Here is a 22,242-nt window from a genome sequence, read left to right as displayed (position 1 = left end):
ACAGGAATGGAGAAGCATGAATCCTATGTATTCAACTTTGATATGAGGACAATTAATGACAAGGTGGGGGGTGGAGGGAAGAGACAGCAGACAGAGAAGGAGGGAGGAGGTGGAGGAAAGGAAAAGGGAAAAAAAAAAGAAAATAGTGACTAATTCTCACATAAGTTGGATTTAATTTTCACTAAAGTACATTATTTGAACAATAATTTTTAATTCAACTTGTTAATACGTTGTTTAGGATACTGCATCCTCATCTATAAGTCAAATATGTTTGTAATTTCCCTTTATAACAACATGTTTTTTCCAATTTTAATATCAGGTATATCCAGATGAAGTAGAATAAATTTGAAGTATTTCTTCTTTTTCTATTTTGGCATGATCTGTTTTTTAAAATTATCTTCTATTTTTATTTATAAATATTGTTTATTTTTTGAGACTTTGGGGGAAAAAAAAAAAAGAAAGAAACAAAATGAGTATTCCCAGAAGTAATTTTCTCACTATTTAGAGGCCTTTGGTGGTGGGGGTGGGGGTGGGGGGGGGTATTTCTTCTCTCTTATTGTCAAAGTTTCCATAATTCCAGCAGCTGGCATTTCAGGTGGTTTCTTTGTTTTCGTGCTAGAATTTTACCTTTTCATAATTTTAAATTCAATTGTACCTGGGATTGAGGGAGAACTTTGCTGTAAATTATGAATTACGTATTGTTCTTTTTGATCATCTGTAGTTGATGCTATGATGTGCTTCCCAGATTCTTACAAATCCCCCAACCCTTTTGAGACTGAAGCATTCCTTCCCTCAGCTACTGGGACTATTGGTAGGTGGCTGCTCTTTGCTTAGTTCTTCTCTGGAAATTGCCCCCGGCTAAAGAGAGTCGTCTCATGCAAGGTTCATGTTTGTGGGGCAGGAGATATCTAAAGACTGGCTGTTGCCTCAATTCAGACATCTTTGAGGGGCTTTCCCAACTTCAGAGGTTCCTCAAGGGATCAACTGAGATATCTGTTGGGACTTCGATAGAGTTCAACTTCTTGCTCTGTCTGTCCTGATTCTTCTGCTCTCACTGGTCCTCATCTAGACAGCACTGCCCAATAAATACACTTCCTGCCTGTATATTTCTATCACAGAGTCTGTTCCCCAGGAAACCTACACTGCATTGTTACCACTGTATGTTATTTAATGTATATAATACTTTGCATGGAAAATGTATTTCATTATCCTTGTGCTTGGACATAAAAATTAACTCAAGTAATAAAATGTGTCAATTGTTTCAAAAAAAATCACTCAACATATAGTGTAACAGCAGACAATTCAATAAATGTTGAATGAAAATATAATTACACACAATTTGAATTTTGCCCAACAAGTATAATGTTCAGCTTTTAAATTCATAGACAGCAATGTAGGGGAAAAAGTACGCTGAAACCAAATTCACATACTATTTGTCATGTAAGAATTCTTTGGAGGGGTGGCTCAATAGCTGTTACTTCAACTTTAGTTTTTAACTGTATTTAATTATATGTAATTATATATAGATTCAGCTAATTTTCTATGATATTTACAATTAACTATTTGATGAAGAACTTGAAATAGGCCATGGTCTATACTTCAATCCAATTCTTCCTGCCATACTAAGTGTCAGGACATATAGGAAATTAGTAGTTATACACATAAAAATTATTTACGCCCATGATTTGAGCTACCACCTATGATATCTATACATACCCATTTCTCCAAATCTTGATTCACTTGTGCTCTAAAGCCAAAGTTGAAATGCTTGGTGGTGGTGGTGGTGGTGGGGGAGTCCTAAATACTTTTCACACTCAACCTATCTAATCCAAACTAACCTCCCCCTATCCATTTATACTGCTCTTTCTTAGATTATGGTACATTAACATGACCATCTTCCATTCAGTTGCCTAAGCTCAGAATTCTCTTTCACTCCTCTTTCATACCGACACCAAAATCCCTATCTGCTCCACCTCTGAATTATCTTCCCTCTCCCTTTCACTCTCAACACCACTGCCTGTTTAGGCCCTAATGATTTCTCTGGTGCTTTAAGGAAATCTGTTATCTCTGCTTCCTGTAATCCTTTACAAAAGCTATCACAATTCCTTTTTTTTTTTTTTTATTAAATCATAGCTGTGTACATTAATGCGATCACGGGGCACCATACACTGGTTTTATAGACTGTTTGACACATTTTCATCACACTGGTTAACACAGTCTTCCTGGCATTTTCTTAGTTATTGTGTTAAGACATTTATATTCTACATTTACTAAGTTTCACATGTACCTTTGTAAAGATGCACCACAGGTGTAATCCCACCAATCACCCTCCCTCCACCCATCCTCCCCTCTCTGTCTCCTCCCACTCCTCCTTCCCCATATTCTTAGGTTACAGCTTTCATATGAAAGCCATAAATTAGTTTCACAGTAGGGCTGAGTACATTGGATACTTTTTCTTCCATTCTTGAGACACTTTACTAAGAATATGTTCCAGCTCCATCCATGTAAACATGAAAAGAGATAAAGCCTCCATCTTTCTTTAAGCCTGCATAATATTCCATAGTGTACATATACCACAATTAATCCATTAGATCAATGGGCACTTGGGCTATTCCATGACTTAGCAATTATGAATTGGGCTGCAATAAACATTCTGGTACAAATATCTTTGTTATAATGTGATTTTTGGTCTTCTGGGTATATACCTAGTAGAGGAATTATAGGATTGAATGGCAGATGCATTTTTAGATCTCTAAGTGTTCTCCAAACATCTTTCCAAAAGGAATGTATTAATTTGAATTCCCACCAGCAGTGTAGAAGTGTTCCCTTTTCTCCACATCCACGCCAACATCTCTTTTAAAAATACAAAATTGTAGAGGGATGGAGGGAGGGGGGTGGGGCTTTGGTGTGTGTCACACTTTATGGGGGCAAGACACGATTGCAAGAGGGACATTGTAACCTGGCTTATTGTACCCTCAATGAATCCCCAACAATAAAAATAATAATAATAATAATGAAAATACAAAATTGTAATTCCTCTGCTTTAAAACGTGATGACTCTCCTTTTATCTAGAAGTCAAAAGCACTTAGCATAGTACTTAAAACCCTTTATATTCCTCCTCACCCAACTTTTCAAGACTTTAGTCAAATGTCAACCCCTCCTGTGAATGATTTTATACTACCCTCGAGGGGGAAGGTTCCCCCAGTGCTCTCATTACTTTGTACCCACTTTTAATAAAGCACCACCATACTGTAATGATGTTTCAAACAGATCTAGCTCACAGAAAGCAATACTGAAAACAATTCAGAAAAATGACTTAAACAGCCCATTTACAGGAAAAGAAAAACTAAATAGCCAATTATCTTTTCTTGGTATCTCAAGGGACTGGTTCCAGGACAACCCCCAAACCTTGCAAGTATGCTCAAGTCCTGCAGCCAACCCTGAGGATCCAAAAGTCAGCCCTCCCTATATGCGAATTCTCATCCCTTAAGTACTGTATTTTTGACCTGCATTTGGTTGCAGATATAGAACCTCCTGATATACAGACAGCAGACTATATTTAATTTTAAAAAACGGACCCTTGCAGTTTAAACTCTTGTTGTTCAAGGGTCATGTATAAACATGTATAAAAGAGTTGAACCCCATTCTTAAAGAAATGTAAAGGAAAGACAACAAGCTACCATTTTGAATCATATTAACAGATTAAAATATTGATGCTTAAGAATGATTAGTGAGAATAAATAAGAAACAGGCTAACCTGAGAGCATGAACTGGCACTTTTAGGTGAGAAATGAGATCCTTTCTATAAAAATATACATAATCTTAGACCTAGCTAATCTACTTTTAAGAAGTTATTCTATACATTTAGATCTAAGAATATTCATCCTAGGATTATTTTTAAGAGTGAAAAACTGAAATTAACTTAAACATCATTCAATACAGAACAGGTTAAATCGATCAAAAAACATTTAGATAAAGGAATACTGTCTAGTTATTAAAATGAGACTTTAAAAATAAATTAAAAAAAAACCAAATGAATGAGGGAAGTAAATATGTAGCTAGCATAAAGAGACGTGAAAACTGACACTGCATTCCCGTGTGGACTCCATGACGTCATTTGAACACAAGAGACATATACGCTTATAGATGTCTAGAAAATATTTGGAATAATTATTTACAGAAAATGGCATTAGTGAAGCCAGGAGCTGACCTTAGTTTTTTACTTCTGTGTTATTTCATTTTTTACAATAAGGCTGTTTTTAAAAGTTTTTCTACCATTGGAGAAAAACATTCTACATTCCTTTACAAAGATTAGTATTTTAACAAACTGCGTATGTAATAAAACTGCTATACATCTGTTAGGTAAATTAGCAGGTAATCTTTACCTTTATCCTTGTAAACTGTAGTGGGTAGTTTTTCTAATAAAATACAGCACTAAAAACTGTTCCATTACTCATTAAACTAGCTGTAAGGTATTTATGTGCTACACAAGAGCCCCCAATACTCTTATCAAACAACATTAAAAAAATAAAATGCCTCACCTCTTCTACTTTGCACTGAAGCAAAAGGAAAAGGGAAGAGACAGGAAATAGATTAGGAATATAGAAAATTCACACATTTGTAAATAAACTCCAGATTTGGAAGCATTTCAAAAGTAAAACCTAATAAATACTACACACAAAATACATCTTTACAGAGTTTACTCATCATTATACTAGAGTCTGTGTAAGTAATGGAAGAGATGCATGTTAAATAGTACTGATCACGCACTTTTTGCTAAATCTAAGATATTTAATATCCATTAAGAGAAACATTCCCAGCCAAGTCTGTTAGACTACTTACTGATCTGATTCAAAGTTTCCTGAGGAATCCAACTCATGTCAACATCATTTTGACTTGATGTACCCATTTCTACTTTCTGTATGGGTCTCTTGCGCTAAGAGAACATAAAAGCATATTTAAAAGTAGTTCCATTACATTGTTTAATTTTTAAGATTCTTCTAGTCTTAAAATATAGTCCTCCCTCAAAGACTTTATTAACTAGATGGGGAAAATCATGTCTAGTACTAGCTATAAAGAATAAATGATAATAAATGTTCACAATATTTTTTTTAGGGTTTCAAGAATTTTCCCTTGCTATAAAACCTTCATATATTATACCGTTAGTAGATCAAAGAAGAATGTATTTATACAATGATCTTCTTTCCCTTTAGGAATCAAATTATAATTAAAGAATAAATTTATTTTCACATTTAATAAAATTCCAGGTAATTGCCAAAATATTGCATCTGGACCTTTCCTGCATTTTAAGCTAAACAGAGTTAAACACAGTTAAACTCTTGGCACAGATAAACAAAAGCATAAAATCTCATTTAAGCTAATAACCTCAATTTGATCTAATAGCTTCAAATGTTCTCCCTAGAGTACGTGTGTATTTACAACAAAATTGCTAGATAGTAAAAATGATTTACTTTTAGCCTTGCGCTAAAAAGAAAACTCCCAACTCCTCCCCCCAAATCCAACTTCATTACTTACGTTAAGTATTAATACAGTCCATAAATCAGATACTGAATACATAGAAAGATAACTAAAAAATGGCTTCATTCAAATAGGAAAAAATAGTCAGAGATGCAGCTATACTAATACATATTAATTTTTAGCAAAAATTCCAGCTGTTATAAAAATAAGGAAATCAAAGTTTTAGAAATTAACATTTAAACACTAAGTATTTCTCTTTTAACTAAAAAGTATGGCCAGACATAGCAGCTAAAGCCTATAAGCACAGCACTTTGGGAGGCTGAGGTGGAAGGATTCCTTGAGGCTACAAATTCCAGATTAGCCTGGGAACATAGCAAGACCCCATCTCCACAAAAAAAGTTAAAAATCAACCAGGTGTGGTGGCTACTCTGGAGGCTGAGGCAGGAGAATCACTTGAACCCCAGAGTTGGAGGCTACAGATAACTATGATGATGCCACTCTGCTTTACCCTGGACAACCAAACAAGACCCCCATTTTAAAAATAAATAAAAATATGAAAAAGTGCTTATTAACAACATTTATTATTAATTTTGAGATTATTAGCTTAAATGAGATTGTATGCTTTTGTTTATATTAATTTTAATATAGATTTGATGGCTTAATAAACATTCACCAAATGACTACTAGTTTAGGGTCTAATAGATTATACACGTATTCTTGTATTTGACACGAATTCTTATATTTGTGTTATACTTTCCCTTTGAGAGGAATAGCAGTTTTTGTTTTTGTGGGGTAGGGCTGAAGAAAGGAGCTGGGGAGAAGGGAAGGGGAAGGGGAAGGGAAGGAGATGGACAGCAGAAGGGAAGAAAATGGGGAGGGAAAGGGACGGGAAGGCAAGGAAATAAGGAAGGCAAAGAGATAAGGAAGGAAATGAGAGAAGGAGATGAGGGGAGGTGAGGGGAGGAGGAAGGGAAAGTGGAATGACTATGGAGGTGGAGTGAGGGAAACGGGAGAAAGGAGTTAGGATTCGCAGGGGCAATCAGAGACACCCTCCACCTGCTGCCCGCCTTTGATACACCTTACTTCCCTCATCACAAAAACAGAAGTTTGACTCAGAGCAAACACAAATTTGAAAAAGAAAATTTGTAACAAATGTATGAAAAATTATTTCTATAAGTACAAGGCAAATACAAAAGCTGGATTGCTTGCAAGAGTGTACAACCTTTCAGCTTCTCTGAACCACAATGGAAGAATTGTCTACATTAATAAAAGCTGATGAGCAAAAAAAGAAAAAATAGGTCCATGCATATTTTTCATAATACCCACCACTACACACAGATAAGCAAAAAGTCCTCACATAAATCTATACACAGCGGTAGGTTGGCCACCCCTGGTACAGATAAAATAGCATATCCATGCAAAAACACAGTAAACAGGACAATGAAATCTTTATGAGTTTGAGGAATGAAACTTCTAGCCGAATTCAGAGTTACACTAACAGTAAGAAGGTAAAAATCACTCTGGTGGGACAAAAGACAGGAATCATGTGTGTATTATGAAAGTCTAAATCAATTCAAGTTACAGGTCCAAGGTCTCATTATCAGGTTTTATTTTTAAAAGGTTCAACAAAGCTCTAAGTGTATAAGCCCATAGTCAAGAGCAAAAATCCACAAAGAACTAGATTATGCTTAACTTAGTACTATAGTGACTTTTGAAGAATGACTGTAAGAGATAATCATATATAATTACCTTTCTAGACTCCAGGAGTTGATGAAGGCCAACAACAACCAGAAGCCCAAGACCAGCAAGAAACATATACATAAAAATTCTGGCATAAAAGAAATATAAACTGGCTTTAATTCATAGGAAATGCCACAGCTAATTATGTTTTATACAATTGAATTTATATTTGAGAGCAATTAGTCCATAAATAAAAGCAATTCTATGATCTAAAATGAATAGAATTGCTTCATAATTTATGCTATATTAAACGCTCAGTTTAAAATAATTGTGTTAAGTTTTGTATGTCTCAAACATTACATTATTTTGTACAATTTGACTGCATGACCTGTAAGTTATGGTAAGAATGATACATCATTCAGAAAGAACACTTTTTTTCAAAATCAAGTCTTCTAATTTATATTTTCTTTTTTTTGTGTGTGTGTGATTTTTTTTTTTTTTTTTTTTTTTTTTTGGCTGGGGCTGGGTTTGAACCCGCCACCTCTGGCATATGGGACTGGCGCCCTACTCCTTGAGCCACAGGTGCCGCCCCTAATTTATATTTTCAATGGTAATTATAGACTTAGCTTAATGCTGGTAAACAGCTTATGATGAGCTTGAGGGTAAAAAAGAAGAGAAGCAGAACTGAAAGCCAACTATCTTTTTAAAAATACTTTTATCAGAGGGTAATTGGTGGGACTACACCTACGGTGCATCTTACAAGGGTACACATGAAACTTACTAAATGTAGAATATAAATGTTTTAACACAATAACTAAGAAAAAGTCAGAAAGGCAATGTTAACCAGTGTGATGAAAATATTTCAAATTGTATATAAAACCAGTGCATGGTACCCCCCCCCTCAAAAAAAGAATAAGCAAACAATGATAACAGGCCCTCCAAAATACAAATATTTTTATCAGTTTTATCTATCTTTCCTAAGTTGACATTAATAGTTATAAGAATCATGTACAGTATGAATAAATTTAGTAAGGATTTCACCAAATCTATATAATCCATTCAATTATCATGATTTTAAAAAATACGCTGTAACAAAAGCAAACCTTCCAGTCCAACTTTGTAAGATCTACATACTGCAACTTACGTTTCTCCATCTAACCCATCTTCTCTTTCAATAACTGTAACAGTTTGATTGAAGACTGCATCTTGGAATACATTGCCCTATTTAAAAAAAAAAAAAAATCACAAAAATCTGAAATTTAAAGTTATTCAAACTGTTACCCTAATAGAACCACTATTGCTTTCTCGGCACTTAAAAGGTAAGACTCAAAAGAGTTATATGCAATTACACTATTCAATGTCAGGGACTCACCATTACTGTGTTACTTTCTCCTATAAAATAGAACTGTACCCAGGGTGGGCGTGTGGCAGCTGTCTATAGTTCCAGCTACTCATGAGGCTGCAGTGGGAGGATCTCAAGCCCAGGAGTTCAAGTCCATCCTAGGAAAGAGGGAGACCTAGTGGTCCCTACTTTCTTTGGAGTGGAGGTGAGAGAGGGATGTGGTATGAGGAACCAGGAAAACAAAGTAAAAATGAGATAAAATGTGCAGAAAGAAACAAAGCTCATGAAGCATTCTTGTATCAGCAGCTTTACCTTCTGTTATTTGCAATTCTCCAAAACAAGGAAGTATAATTATGTACAACAGTAGCTGCAGAAGCAGATCATTTCAAGACCTAAACAAAAATCAATTCATGTTCTAAACTTATATGGGGTTGGAAACCAATTTCTTTCTAATTAATGGGTGATTTTCAGTATCAAAATTCTTTTTTAGTCTTAAAACTTAAATTGTTAGTTCAACACAATTTTAGTTTTCAAATACATCAGAATCATTGAGGCAACACAAAGACAGTTCTCAGTGGTTGACACTTCCTGTTTGTATAGCACTTTCTCAAAATTATCACTTTTTTTCTGAACCATAATTACTAAATCTTACTTCAAGATCTTTCAGTTTGCATTCCTCTATTGACAATTCCAAGAATCAGAACATGCTAATAAAAGTAACATTCAAAATGGAAGTGAAAATACATACATGCTTGTTGGATTACATTTAATTCTACTTGGATGAAAACCCTTCGTCGTCTCTACAGGGGATACTACAAAAGTTTTGAGACATACAAAAATTAAGAAACACAAAATCATTTTGATTACTGTATTTTCTCAAAATAATCACCCTGGCATTCTATGCACTTTTACATTCTTATAAATCATTTTTGGAAACATTCTTTCCACTCATTTTCTTCAAGTGCTATAAGCTCACTTTTGTAGGCATGAAAAGCTTCTTCCAGGCTGGAGAACCTTCTTCTGTGTACGTGATTTTACTGTAGGGAACAAAAAACAATCACATAGGACCACAATTTCTTTGTGGACTCCAAGGAACTGAATGGTGACATTGGCTGTGTGGGTGGACATACTGTCATGATGCAAGATGGTCTCCCACAGTCCTGTCCTTGGTCACTATTCTTGGAGCTTCCCAAAAACTTCTGGTTGTCATTCTATTGGGTACCACAGAGCAGTAATAAGCCCTTTGTTCCTCCACAGGAGCAGCTACAACATGACCCTTTTGAAGAAGAAAGTTACTACCATTTTCATTCTGACATTTCAGTACCACTTTACTTTTGTTGGTGGATTTTCATCAGGAACAATCCATAGTCAACTGATGCTCATTGTCTGAATCAAACTGGCAAATCTAAGTTTCATCACCAGTTAATGTCAGAAATGGCAACTAGACTTGCCTCAGTTGAATGTGACCAGCATTTCCTCACACCATTCAACACAGATACTCTTTTGCTCATCTGTCAAAGTGTGAGGGACCCACTGGGATGAAACTCTTCTGACTTGAAAATAATTGTGCAGAATTTTGGACAGTATTGGCCATCCAATCTGCAGTGCCAGTTCAACATCCGCAAGTGTCACTCAACTGGTTTTTTGAACCATTTTTTCCCACAGCAGTGATGTTTTCCTTAGTCACTGCAGTCATCAGATGCCCATTTCTCTCCTCATATTTCCGTGAGATTGAGCCTCTTCTAAATTCTTGAAATGATGGAAAAACTCTTGCGTGGGAAGAAGTAAGGTCCCTAGAAGCCTGTTACAAACACTCAGGGTCTTGGAGACTTGTTTAACCCACTTTTAAAATAACAGAAAATCATGCACAAAAGTGCTTGCTTTCTTCCCAGCTCCACAGCTGATGTCAACCGAGTGGCATGAGAAGGGAAACAATGTCAACAATGTCCCCCCCTCCACCCCCAGCAACACCAATAAGCCAAGCAAGCTGAAACTTGCACAGGTGAAATCAGAAAGACACTGCTATTTTTTGGAAGTGCAATAATGGACCATAACACACTCTGTCTCAAAACTTTTGTAGTTACTTTCATACTAAGTAAATAGAAAAAGGGAAAGCTTAACTGCAGCCCAGGAAATTTAACTCAGACATACAGCGAGGGTGATAAAGCCTGAATTAGCTAGAGGGTGATAAAGCCTGAATTAGCTTCCAAATGAGATAAAATTTCCTTCTCCAAAAACTTTTCAAAAAGAGAATGATTTAGATGTACTCTCATCTGAAAGACGTAACAACCGGCATACGGAGGTCAACTCCCAGCAGTGGATTCTAGTGGTTTCTTTGATTCACACTGATGCCTCACATATATGATATACACTCTAAAAATCATAATACATCAAAGCTTACGTTAGGACATTTTATTCTCATAAATTAAAACTAAACAATAAACCTTGCTGCTAAAACTACCTTAAACATATCTGGTTATATATCTTATCTGTGATTGTATAAAATGATGGAAAAACAGTTGCAAGAAGTCCTTTAAACTTACAGATATAAGAAGTAAAATGGGCAAAACACAAGCAACAAAGGGAGTTAATAGATCTTCACTTCCTCTTTCACATACTAGCACCTTACTACATATATCTCTAATACACATCACTTATCACGCACACAGTTATACTGGCTATTTTTGTCGAAATCCCCCACTGGATTACAGACTTGACAGAGGGATATATTTTATCTTTGCCTCTATGATGCCTATTACAATTTCAATCACATAACAGGTACTTGAATGAATGGAAGAATATTTAATAATGTCAAATGTCCCCATTCACCTCTAACCTAAAAAAAGAAAAAGAGGATTTAAAGGGGCTTACATTCAAATCTTTATAGTTGAGATTGATGACTAGACCAAAGGGTCGTCCCCCCATGGGCTCTGCAGGAATGAAGGAGTACTCAAAAGTTGCTTGTCTCTGGGGTGGCACTACAGTGTTCAAAGTAAGAGCTGTGAAATTCTGGATATAAAACTGGTAGTCCTGAGGATAACGGAATGAGGCATCTAAGGATTCAACAATGAAATCTTCTGTACCCTTGTTTGTAAAGCCTACCAGGAACTTCACAATGTTATTTGCTGGAAAATCTGCGAAACAAAATAAAATAAGAAAATTTGAACACAGGCAAAGAGTTCAAAATAAAAAGAAACATTACTAATGGATTTTGACACCCTTTCCTGCTGCATATAGACTTAGTTTTAGAATCCTTTTCAACAGTCACCCACTAACTAGAAACTGATGAGAGTTAGTGTACTAGCTGAAACTTTTATCTACACTCTAGCATTCCAACACTGAGTTGAACTGAGCACCTGAATTTCAGACCAAATCACATTCAAATCATGCAGTCTCAGAAAGAGTTGTATACTTTTTTTATTTTTTGAGACAGAGTCTCACTATGTTGCCCTTAGTTGAGTGCCGTGGTGTCACAGCTCACAGCAACCTCAAGCTCTTGGGCTTAAATGAGTCTCTTGCCTCAGCCTCCCAAGTAGATGGGACTACAGGTGCCCGCCAACTCGTTGGAGTTGTCATTGTTGTTTGGCAGGCACAGGCTGGGTTTGAACCCACCACCTGCAGTGTATGTGACTGGATCTATAACTCAGTATGCTATTTGTATAGAAAAATGGAGAGAGGAATGATAACATCCAAGAGATTTATCTGAAAACTAGTATTTGTTAAGACACAAAATAATTAATCAGATGATCCGTGTCTACTTTAAGCAATTAGTCAAAGTGCAAATTTGAAGATTAAGACCTGAGGTAGAGGGCAGCCCCTGTGGCTCAAGGAGTAGGGCGCTGGTCCCATATGCCGGAGGTGGCGGGTTCAAACCCAGCCCCGGCCAAAATCCACAAAAAAAAAAAAAAAAAGACCTGAGGTAGATACAAAAATAAATGCAAACACAAATCGCTTTATCAATTATACTTTTTCAGGCATAAAACTGTCAAGTACATGGGAATAAAACAAAAAATGTGAAATGACCAAGAAAATTAATATCTTTCAATATTAAGTCCGCACTAATTATACTACAGTCTCCAGCTGAGTTTCACCCAGTATAGTATACAATGTGAGGTAAGACTGTCTTCACAGTCGATTTATGAACTGGGTAACCCTGGACCACTTTCTTTTTTTTTATTTTATTTTATTTTTTTTTTTGGCTTTTTTATTTTATTTCGTTGCTTATTTTTTATTTCTTTACTTTTTTTTGTTGTTGTTCAGACAGGGTCCCACCCTATGCCCCTGAGCAGAGTGCAGTGGGCGTGGTAGCTCGCCACAACCTCAGACTCAGGCTGTAGGCACCCCGCTGCCTCAGCCTCCAGAAGCCATTGGGATTACAGGCGCTCGCCGCAGCGCCCAGCTGGGTTTTTCCATTTTTTTCATGAGTCGGGGTCTCACTGTTGCTCAGGCGAGTCACAGGCGAGTCACGAACTCCTGAGCTCAAGCGATTCTCCCTCCTCAGCCTCCCACAGTGCTGGGATTACAGGTGTGAGCCACCGCGCCCGGCCCTGGACCGCTTTCTTAATTTCTCTAAGTCTCAGTTCAAAAGTAAGTATGCTCGGGCGGCGCCTGTGGCTCAGGGAGCAGGGCGCCGGCCCCATATACCAAGGGTGGCAGGTTCAAACCCGGCCCCAGCCAAACTGCAACAAAAAAATAGCTGGGTGTTGTGGCCGGCGCCTGTAGTCCCAGCTACTCGGGAGGCTGAGGCAGGAGAATCGCCTAAGCCCAGGAGTTGAAGGTTGCTGTGAGCTGTGTGACGCCACGGCACTCTACCCAGGGCGACAAAGTGAAACTCTATCTCTACCAAAAAAAAAAAGTAAGTATGCTTATAAGGTTTGTTAGGATTAAATAATGAATACAAAGTATTAGGAACAGTGCCTATCATACAACCCTCAATAAATATTAACCATTACATTTATTTTAATGAAACCTAGGCTTAATGGAAAAGATTTAATATTTCATTGTTTAACACTCAAAATGTAACAAAGGTACTTTGCTGTAGCAGTTGAAAAAAGTTTTCTTTTTTAATTTCAGAATATTAAGGGAGTACAAATATTTTTGGTTATATGGATCACTTTTGCAACGCTTAAGTCACAGCTACAGGTGTGCCCATCACTCGAATCATGTTCATTGCACTCATTAGGTAGGTTTTTGCCCCTCTACTTCACTCTCCTCCCCTGACAAAGTTTTAAAACATTATCTTTGAAAAGGAATTTAATTTCTAGTCAACTAAGAATATTTGTTTTTCCCCTTAGTTTAAATATCAGTAACACTACCTTACAGATATGGGTATTTATATATGTGAGATTTTTATCAAAATTCATGTTTACACTATATTTGTTATATAGAAGATGATTAATAAAGATCTTTAGCATTACCAAGGCTTCCCAAAAAACTCAAGCTTTTCATTTTAAAATTTCTATATCTGAATTAAAACTAATATTTCTGTATTACCTTCTCCTTTTACAAATAGGATAGTTGTATCTGCACTTGGTGAAGCTTCAGGTTCACCAGATACATCGTCTTCCTCTTTATCTTCTGCCTAAGAAAAACATTAAAAAGGGATTATTACGAAAGAAAAATATATCATTTAAAAAATAAAGACTTCCCTAGGACTGAGGCAAAATAATGCTTCTCCATGGCTTTACTGGGATTAGAAATATGAATTCCACCATCCCTTATTAGTTAAAATAGAATACCCAGAGCAGTGCATCTTGAACAGTTATGTGTATATCAGTTATCTGGATCTGGCAAAACTGATTCAGGTCTAGAGTAAAGCCTGAAATTCCATATTTGAAATAAACACCGAGGATATGCCAAGGCTGCTGGTATTCAGATCACATTTTTAACTGCAAGGTTCCAGAGCAAGAGTTGGTAAAATTTTTCTGTAAAGAGCCAAACAGCAAACATGGTTGTGCAGACCATAAAGTCTCTACTGCAACTTCCCAACTATATGACTACAATGTGAAAGCAAGTACGGGCATAGATGAATTTTCCCTGATGCCCTATTATCAGCCTACAAAGATTTCCATTCGAATAAGAGAAAAACTTTCCTGTGAAAACCTGTCACATAATTTGGAAAAAACTGTTTTAAAAAATGTTATCAGAGATCTTACTAGAATGACAGAAATGTTCTAAATCGAAATTCCTATTGCACAACTGGGTAAACTTACCATTTATATGCTTACAACAGGTTAATTTTACAACATAAACTCTACTTCGAAGTTTTTTAGAAATATGAACAAATTTTACATTTAAAACTCTAAACTTCAGTAAAGCATCATTTCTCTAAGAATTAGCTCATGTACTTGAGAAGACATTCAAACCTTTGTTTAATGTCTGTGAAACTGTGTTTTAAGTTACATTTTAAGTACTCTTAATGATATCATTTAGTAAGATTTAAGTTTGTAACTTTTGGGGAAAGAGACTCACAATTAGGAAAAGAGATCAGAGACAGGGAGGCTGGAACCATAAACTATAGAAATAAAGAGGAAAGGGTATACTTGAGAAATAGTTTAGAGAATCATCTCTAAACCTTGATTAATGGATTTTAGAAAAAAAGAAATGGAAGGCATAACACAACAGCTCAATCTCTGGAGCCTATCAAAATAGGAAATTATTTATTTATTTATTTTTATTTTTTGGCTGGGGCTGGGTTTGAACCCGCCACCTCCGGCATATGGGACTGGCGCCCTACTCCTTGAGCCACAGGCGCCACCCAAAATAGGAAATAATTTAAGAAATGAGATGAATGGTAATGCTGAATTCCATTTTTGACAGATGAAATTTAAAGTATATATGGAGAATTCCGATGAAGCGATTCTGTGAAGAGCTGGAAATGTAAGTAGGAGCTCAGTAAGGTAGGTGGCTAGAAATTAGATCTGAAAGTCTTCAATGTAAGGTTGTAGTGGTCGAAACCACAGGTTTTACCAGCATAAGGACTGAACAGAGAAAGAGAAGGTCGTAGAAACACCAAGAACCAGCAGTCAGGTGGGGAAAACTAAAAGAGGGGTGCCACAGAAGCCAACATGAAAGGGTTCAAGGAAGGCGTAATCAGCACATGCTAAAAACAACTCCAACAGGGTAACAATGGAAAATAGGCCAGGAATTTGCGGATTCGGTTGTTGGTAACCTTAGCAAAAAGTTGTACTAGATACATGGGATAAGACCATGGTTAATATGAGAAGAACAGAACAGAAAAGCTGGACAGGTTAGTTTTTCAGGAAGTAACTAGTGGCGGTAAAGATTAGAAAGTGGGTAGCACCCTAAAGTGGATGAACAGTAGTTGATAAGCATGTATATAGCTTAATAAGATCAAGTTACAAAAGGAAAGAATAAGCTTAACAAGATCCCACAGGAAGAGATGGGACAAGAGCACACATGGAAGCCTTAGAAGACAGCAAGAACTCATTAGAAAGCAGAAAATGCAGAAAGGATGGAAGAATAATATATTTAGAAGCCAACAGTACAAAATTTGATAGAGTTCACACTTGATGGTCTTCTTCACTTTCTGACATAGAAGACAATGCTGCTGCCAAGAACGAAAAAGGGCTGATGTTAGGGATTTAAAAGTAATAAATGTTTAGAACACTAAACATTGGAAAGTATATATAAGGTAGATAATTCATTTATCTTACAGTTAATCAGGAAATTAAGACGTATAATGCTTACTGCCTGCTACCTCATAAAATTCCAAAATATTTCAGCTATTACAGACCATCTCCAGAAGGAGAATGAAGAAACTGGTAGCACTGACCGTCCATGGGGAGATGGCTTCAGTGTCTGGAGGACAGGCGCAAGGGAAAACTTTTTGCTACGTATTTTGCACCTTTTATGTTCTGAGTTATTTGAATATATTATCTATTTTTTTTTTTAATTTTTTTTTGTAGAGACAACAGTTTCACTTTACCGCCCTCGACAGAGTGCCGTGACGTCACAGGACTCACAGCAACCTCCAGCTCTTGGGCTTACGCGATTCTCTTGCCTCAGCCTCCCGAGCAGCTGGGACTACAGGCGCCCATCACAATGCCCGGCTATTTTTTGGTTGCAGTTTGCTGGGGCTGGGTTTGAACCCACCACCCTCGGTATATGGGGCCGGCACCCAACTCACTAAGCTACAGGCGCCGCCCTATATTATCTATTTTAAATAATAACTTTTAAAAGTCAGTATTATTACCATTGTAGTTCTTGTTTTAATTAAAATAACAAAACCATCATTTGTTTAAAAAATGCTTTCTGATCAGAGCATTGATGACAAGCTACAGAAATGATGACAAGCTACGCTGCAACCCAGAGTTTTATAGAGTAAAAGAATAATAATCAGAGCAGAAAGCCCCAGCTTACTTTTCAAAAATTTTGCACTGTAAATTTTTTTTTAGAATTAAATAATTTAATTGCATTCATTCTAGTCATATTTAATGTAACTCAAGAACTTTCATTTACAAAATTGAGATACTCCATAAATTAAAATAAAAAATATAGCTAATATATTTTGATTTTTTTTTTATTGTTATATCATAGCTGTGTACATTAGTGCAATCAAGGGGTACAATGTGCTGGTTTCATATACAATCTGAAATATTCTCATCAAACTGTTCAACGTAGCCTTCATGGCATTTTCTTAGTTATTGTATGTAGACATTTGTATACTACCTTTAGTAAGTTTTGCCTGCACTGTAAAATTTTAATCAGTTAACTTTTATCTAAACCAGCTTTTGGCTTCTCAGTTCTTAAGAAAAATCTCTTTTCAGGTAGCACCTATGGCTCAGTGAGTGGGGCCCCGGCCCCATATACCGAGGGTGGCAGGTTTGGGCCTGGCCCTGGCCCTGGCCCTGGCCAAACTGCAACAAAAATATAGCCGGGTGTTGTGGTGGGCGCCTCCCAGCTACTTGGGAGGCTGAGACAAGAGAATCGCCTAAGCCCAGGAGTTGGAGGTTGCTATGAGCTGTGTGACGCCACGGCACTCCACTGAGGGTGATAAAGCGAAACTCTGTCTCTACAAAAAAAAAACAAACACAAGAAAAACCTCTTTTCTTTTTTTTTTTTTTGTGGTTTTTGGCCGGGGCTGGGTTTGAACCCGCCACCTCCGGCATATGGGACCAGCGCCCTACTCCTTGAGCCACAGACGCCACCCAAGAAAAACCTCTTTTCCTTTGCTTAATGCTGACTCCAGGAAGAGGGCCAGTAGCAAAGGATCCTCCTATATCTCCCACTTCCTTTAGAAATCTTGGAAACAATAATAACAGGCAAAATGCTAGTTCATTCCACATGTGACTTTTGTAGCATCTTTGGCTCTGTGGGCCCACCTTGCTTAAATAGCCTACATATAAGCCTACTCCTGCTGGTATGGTCTAGTGTCCAATGGAAGGACACATTTTCCCTGCATTCCTATTACAATCAATCCTCATCATTTTCTTTTTCAATTTATTTTTTATTGTTGGGGATTCATTGAGGGTACAATAAGCCAGGTTACACTGAACGCATTTGTTAGGTAAAGTCCCTCTTGTAATCGTGTCTTGCCCCCAGAAGGTGTGGCAAACACCAAGGCCCCACCCCCTCCCTCCTTCCCTCTCTCTGCTCTACTTTTCCCCACTCCTCCCTCCTTCTTTCTCTCTCTGCTCTCCCCTTGCCCCACCCCCACCATGACCTTGTCATTAATTGTCCTCATATCAGAATTGAGTACATAGGATTCATGCTTCTCCATTCTTGTGATGCTTTACTAAGACTAATGTCTTCCACTTCCATCCAGGTTAATATGAAGGATGTAAAGTCTCCATTTTTTTTAATGGCTGAATAGTATTCCACAGTATACATATACCACAGCTTGTTAATCCATTCCTGGGTTGGTGGGCATTTAGGCTGTTTCCACATTTTGGCAATTATAAATTGAGCTGCAATAAACAGTCTAGTACAAGTGTCCTTATGATAAAAGGATTTTTTCCCTTCTGAATAGATGCCCAGTAATGGGATTGCAGAATCAAATGGGAGGTCTAGCTTGAGTGCTTTGAGGTTTTTCCAGACTTCCTTCCAAAAAGGTTGTACTAGTTTGCAGTCCCACCAGCAGTGTAAAAGTGTTCTCTTCTCTCCACATCCCCGCCAGCATCTGCAGTTTTGGGATTTTGTGATGTGGGCCATTCTCGCTGGGGTTAGATGGTATCTCAGGGTGGTTTTGATTTGCATTTCTCTAATAGATAGGGATGATGAACATTTTTTCATATGTTTATTAGCCATTCGTCTGTCTTCTTTAGAGAAGGTTCTATTCATGTCTTTTGCCCATTGATATATGGGATTGTTGGCTTTTTTCATGTGGATTAGAGTTCTCTATAGATCCTAGTTATCAAGCTTTTGTATGATTCAAAATATGCAAATATCCTTTCCCATTGTGTAGGTTGTCTCTTTGCTTTGGTTGTTGTCTCCTTAGCTGTACAGAAGCTTTTCAGTTTAATGAAGTCCCATTTGTTAATTTTTATTGTTTCAATTGCCATGGCAGTCTTCTTCATGAAGTCTTTCCCCAGGCCAATATCTTCCAGTGTTTTTCCTATGCTTTCTTTGAGGATTTTTATTGTTTCATGCCTTAAATTTAAGTCCTTTATCCATCTTGAATCAATTTTTGTGAGTGGGGAAAGGTATGGGTCCAGTTTCAGTCTTTTACATGTGGATATCCAGCATCCTTTTCTAATTAGAACACTGAAGAGTATAGGCATAGGTGGCACATTTCTAAAACTGACTGAAGCTATCAATGACAAACCCACAGCCAATATTTTACTGAATGGAGTAAAACTGAAAGCTTTTCCTCTTAGAACTGGAACCAGACAAGGTTGTCCTCTGTCACCTTTACTATTCAACGTAGTGCTGGAAGTTCTAGCCAATACAATTAGGCAAGACAAGGAAATAAAGGGAATCCAAATGGGAGCAGAGGAGGTCAAACTCTCCCTCTTTGCTGACGACATGATCTTATACTTAGAGAATCCCAAAGACTCAACCACAAGACTCCTAGAAGTCATCAAAAAATACAGTAATGTTTCAGGATATAAAATCAATGTCCACAAGTCAGTAGTCTTTGTATATGCCAACAACAGTCAAGATGAGAAGCTAAGGACACAACTCCCTTCACCGTAGTTTCAAAGAAAATGAAATACCTAGGAATATACCTAACAAAAGAAGTGAAGGACCTCTACAAAGAAAATTAGGAAATCCTCAGTAAGGAAATAGCAGAGGATATTAACAAATGGAAGAACATACCATGCTCATGGATGGGAAGAATCAACATTGTTAAAATGTCTATACTTCCCAAAGCAACCTATTCAATGCCATTCCTATCAAAATACCAACATCGTACTTTCAAGATTTGGAAAAATTGATCCTGCGTTTTGTATGGAACCGAAAAAAACTCCGTATAGCTAAGGCAGTTCTTAGTAATAAAAATAAAGCTGGGGGCATCACCATACCAGATTTTAGGCTGTACTACAAAGCCATAGTGGTCAAGACAGCATGGTACTGACACAAAAATAGAGACATAGACACTTGGAATAGAATAGAAAACCAGAAAATGAAACTAATCTTACAACCACCTAATCTTTGATAAACCAAACACTATACCTCAGGGGAAAGACACTCTATTCAATAAATGGTGTTGGGAGAACTGGATATCCACATGTAAATCCTCATCATTTTCTGATTTTAAAAAAGGAACAAAGCTGGGGTGGTGCCTGTGGCTCAGTGAGTAGGGTGCCGGCCCCCTATACCGAAGGTGGCAGGTTCAAACCCGGCCCTGGCCAAAAACTGCAAAAATAAAAAAAGGAACAAAGAAAATCTACTAAGACGTTTGTACTAATTGGTTAGGGTGGGAAGTGCCAATCACAGTTGTTCTTTTTCCTTTAATGGTTCTCAAGGCAGGGGAAATGATTAAGATACAGAAAAGTTCTGGCCAACACTGTAAGGATATCAAGGATCTAACAATTCCCTTCTCTAATCTCTTCCTCCACAATAAGTACATTTCAGAACCAAAAAGCCCAAGTAATTTCATAGAAATGGTTATCACAATCCACCACTAAATGTCTGCACATGCCCAAATTTCATAGTCCCAAATGCCATTTTTAATATGAAAAATGACTAGAGTCCTTCCCCGATTCACTATAAGATAACTTACCAGAACTGGCACTATTACAACAGTCAAACATTAATGACAAATAATGAAATAGGAATGTGTTGTTCTAGTTGAAACTGTTCCCTTAATGAAATGGTCTAAAGATGCAGAGTCCTAATACAAACCCTAAAAGTATGGGTATACATGCATATGAAAGGCTGGACACACAGGTAATCAGTAAGAGGTTCCAAAAGACGGGAAATTAGGAAAAAGTACCCAAATCAGCAAAGTCATTCTGTCCAGATTAAACAGTATGTCCAATGCATAAAAAATGTAACACAAAAACATCAACAAAATAAATGATTGCCTTAGTTGGAAGGTATATGCCACAAAAAGGTAAGTCAAAAGAGAGGCAGAAATCTACATATTAGGCTAAATATTTTGATACTGAAATAACAGAATAGGAAATGAGTGGTTTAATCTTGAAGGAAATGTGAAACTCTATAATCATGAAAAGTTCAAGGTTCAAGCACAGTATAAAAGAGAAAGAAAAAAAAAACAAAACTATGGATTACAGTAGTTCCAGAAAAGAAACAGAATTAGCTAGGTGCATGCTGCAATGACCCTGATTACACCCCAATATTCTTACTGTCATACTATAATTATACAGTAAAAATTTCAAAGCTGGATAACTTCTAAGAGATCTTTTACTAACTCTCTTACTCTACATACAATATATTTTACTTATTATTTATTGACTGCTTCTCACCCCCTGCCACCAAAACATACACCTGCCCCCAAAAACAAGCAAACAGGAGAGATCCAAAGAGATAAGTCAGAAAGCTAATAAGCAGCATGTATCCCGTATCTATCAATCCAGGGCTATCTCCACTACATTGTTACCCTTCTAGGATCATGCATATGATCACGAATTATTCTTCAGCTATTTCATGCTGCCTCCTCTGTTCCAAAAAATACTTAACACTCCATCCTCAATGACTGGGCCCTATATTCCAACTTCAATCCACTTTGATCCCATTAATAAATCTCTAAAATTGAGAACATCAAATTTTTCTATAAAAAAATTCATAAATTCTAGATGTATTATATACATTCTATAAGTATTAAACAGTATCTAAGGCTAACCAAATCTGTGGGTTCATCTTCTTCAACCTCAGCTTCATCATCTTCATCCTCAATTATTGAATCTTCCACTGTTTCTTCATCCTCCGTAAGATCTTGAGCCATTGCTAATGAGCCTAATAAAATATAAAACAACCAGTTAACCTTTACTCTGAAACACTGATTTTTTTTTTTTTAAGATCAGGTATATGCAAGAAAATTTTCCTCTGGGTATTACTCAATCTCCAGTTTACTGTAATGATGCCAAATGATAAAGCATCAAAGAATATTTATATTATTTTATTTGACTAAACTGCATGTTAATTTTAATGAGCAATGCTATTAATTTTAAAAAGTACCCATCCAGTGGAAAAATGAGCTACAGAAACTAAAGATGCCCTGAAGCCCAAATATTATATTATAATAAAGAACTTCAAGCAGTTTTGTTAAGCAAATTAAGGAACATTAATTTTGCTGCAGAGATAAGAAACATCT

At 36.8% G+C, this 22,242-nt stretch overlaps 1 protein-coding gene across 2 annotated transcripts in view; it reads right to left on the bottom strand.

Annotated features, from left to right (window-relative positions):
- Window positions 1–22,242, bottom strand: part of SSR1 (signal sequence receptor subunit 1) — a 44,539-nt gene that overhangs the window by 19,297 nt on the left and 3,000 nt on the right. For both annotated transcript variants that reach the window (XM_053601050.1, XM_053601051.1), the window contains exons 2-7: window positions 21,772–21,884; window positions 13,995–14,082; window positions 11,373–11,635; window positions 8,304–8,380; window positions 7,229–7,307; window positions 4,844–4,937 (exon numbers count right to left, since the gene is read on the bottom strand). In XM_053601050.1, coding sequence (XP_053457025.1) covers window positions 4,844–4,937; window positions 7,229–7,307; window positions 8,304–8,380; window positions 11,373–11,635; window positions 13,995–14,082; window positions 21,772–21,884 — 714 coding nt within the window. The remainder of the gene's footprint in view (window positions 1–4,843; window positions 4,938–7,228; window positions 7,308–8,303; window positions 8,381–11,372; window positions 11,636–13,994; window positions 14,083–21,771; window positions 21,885–22,242) is intronic.

Source organism: Nycticebus coucang, chromosome 9, assembly GCF_027406575.1.
Source record: "Nycticebus coucang isolate mNycCou1 chromosome 9, mNycCou1.pri, whole genome shotgun sequence".
NCBI lineage: Eukaryota > Metazoa > Chordata > Mammalia > Primates > Lorisidae > Nycticebus > Nycticebus coucang.
Note: the sequence above shows the minus strand (reverse complement) of the source record. Positions and strands in the feature narration are given on the sequence as shown.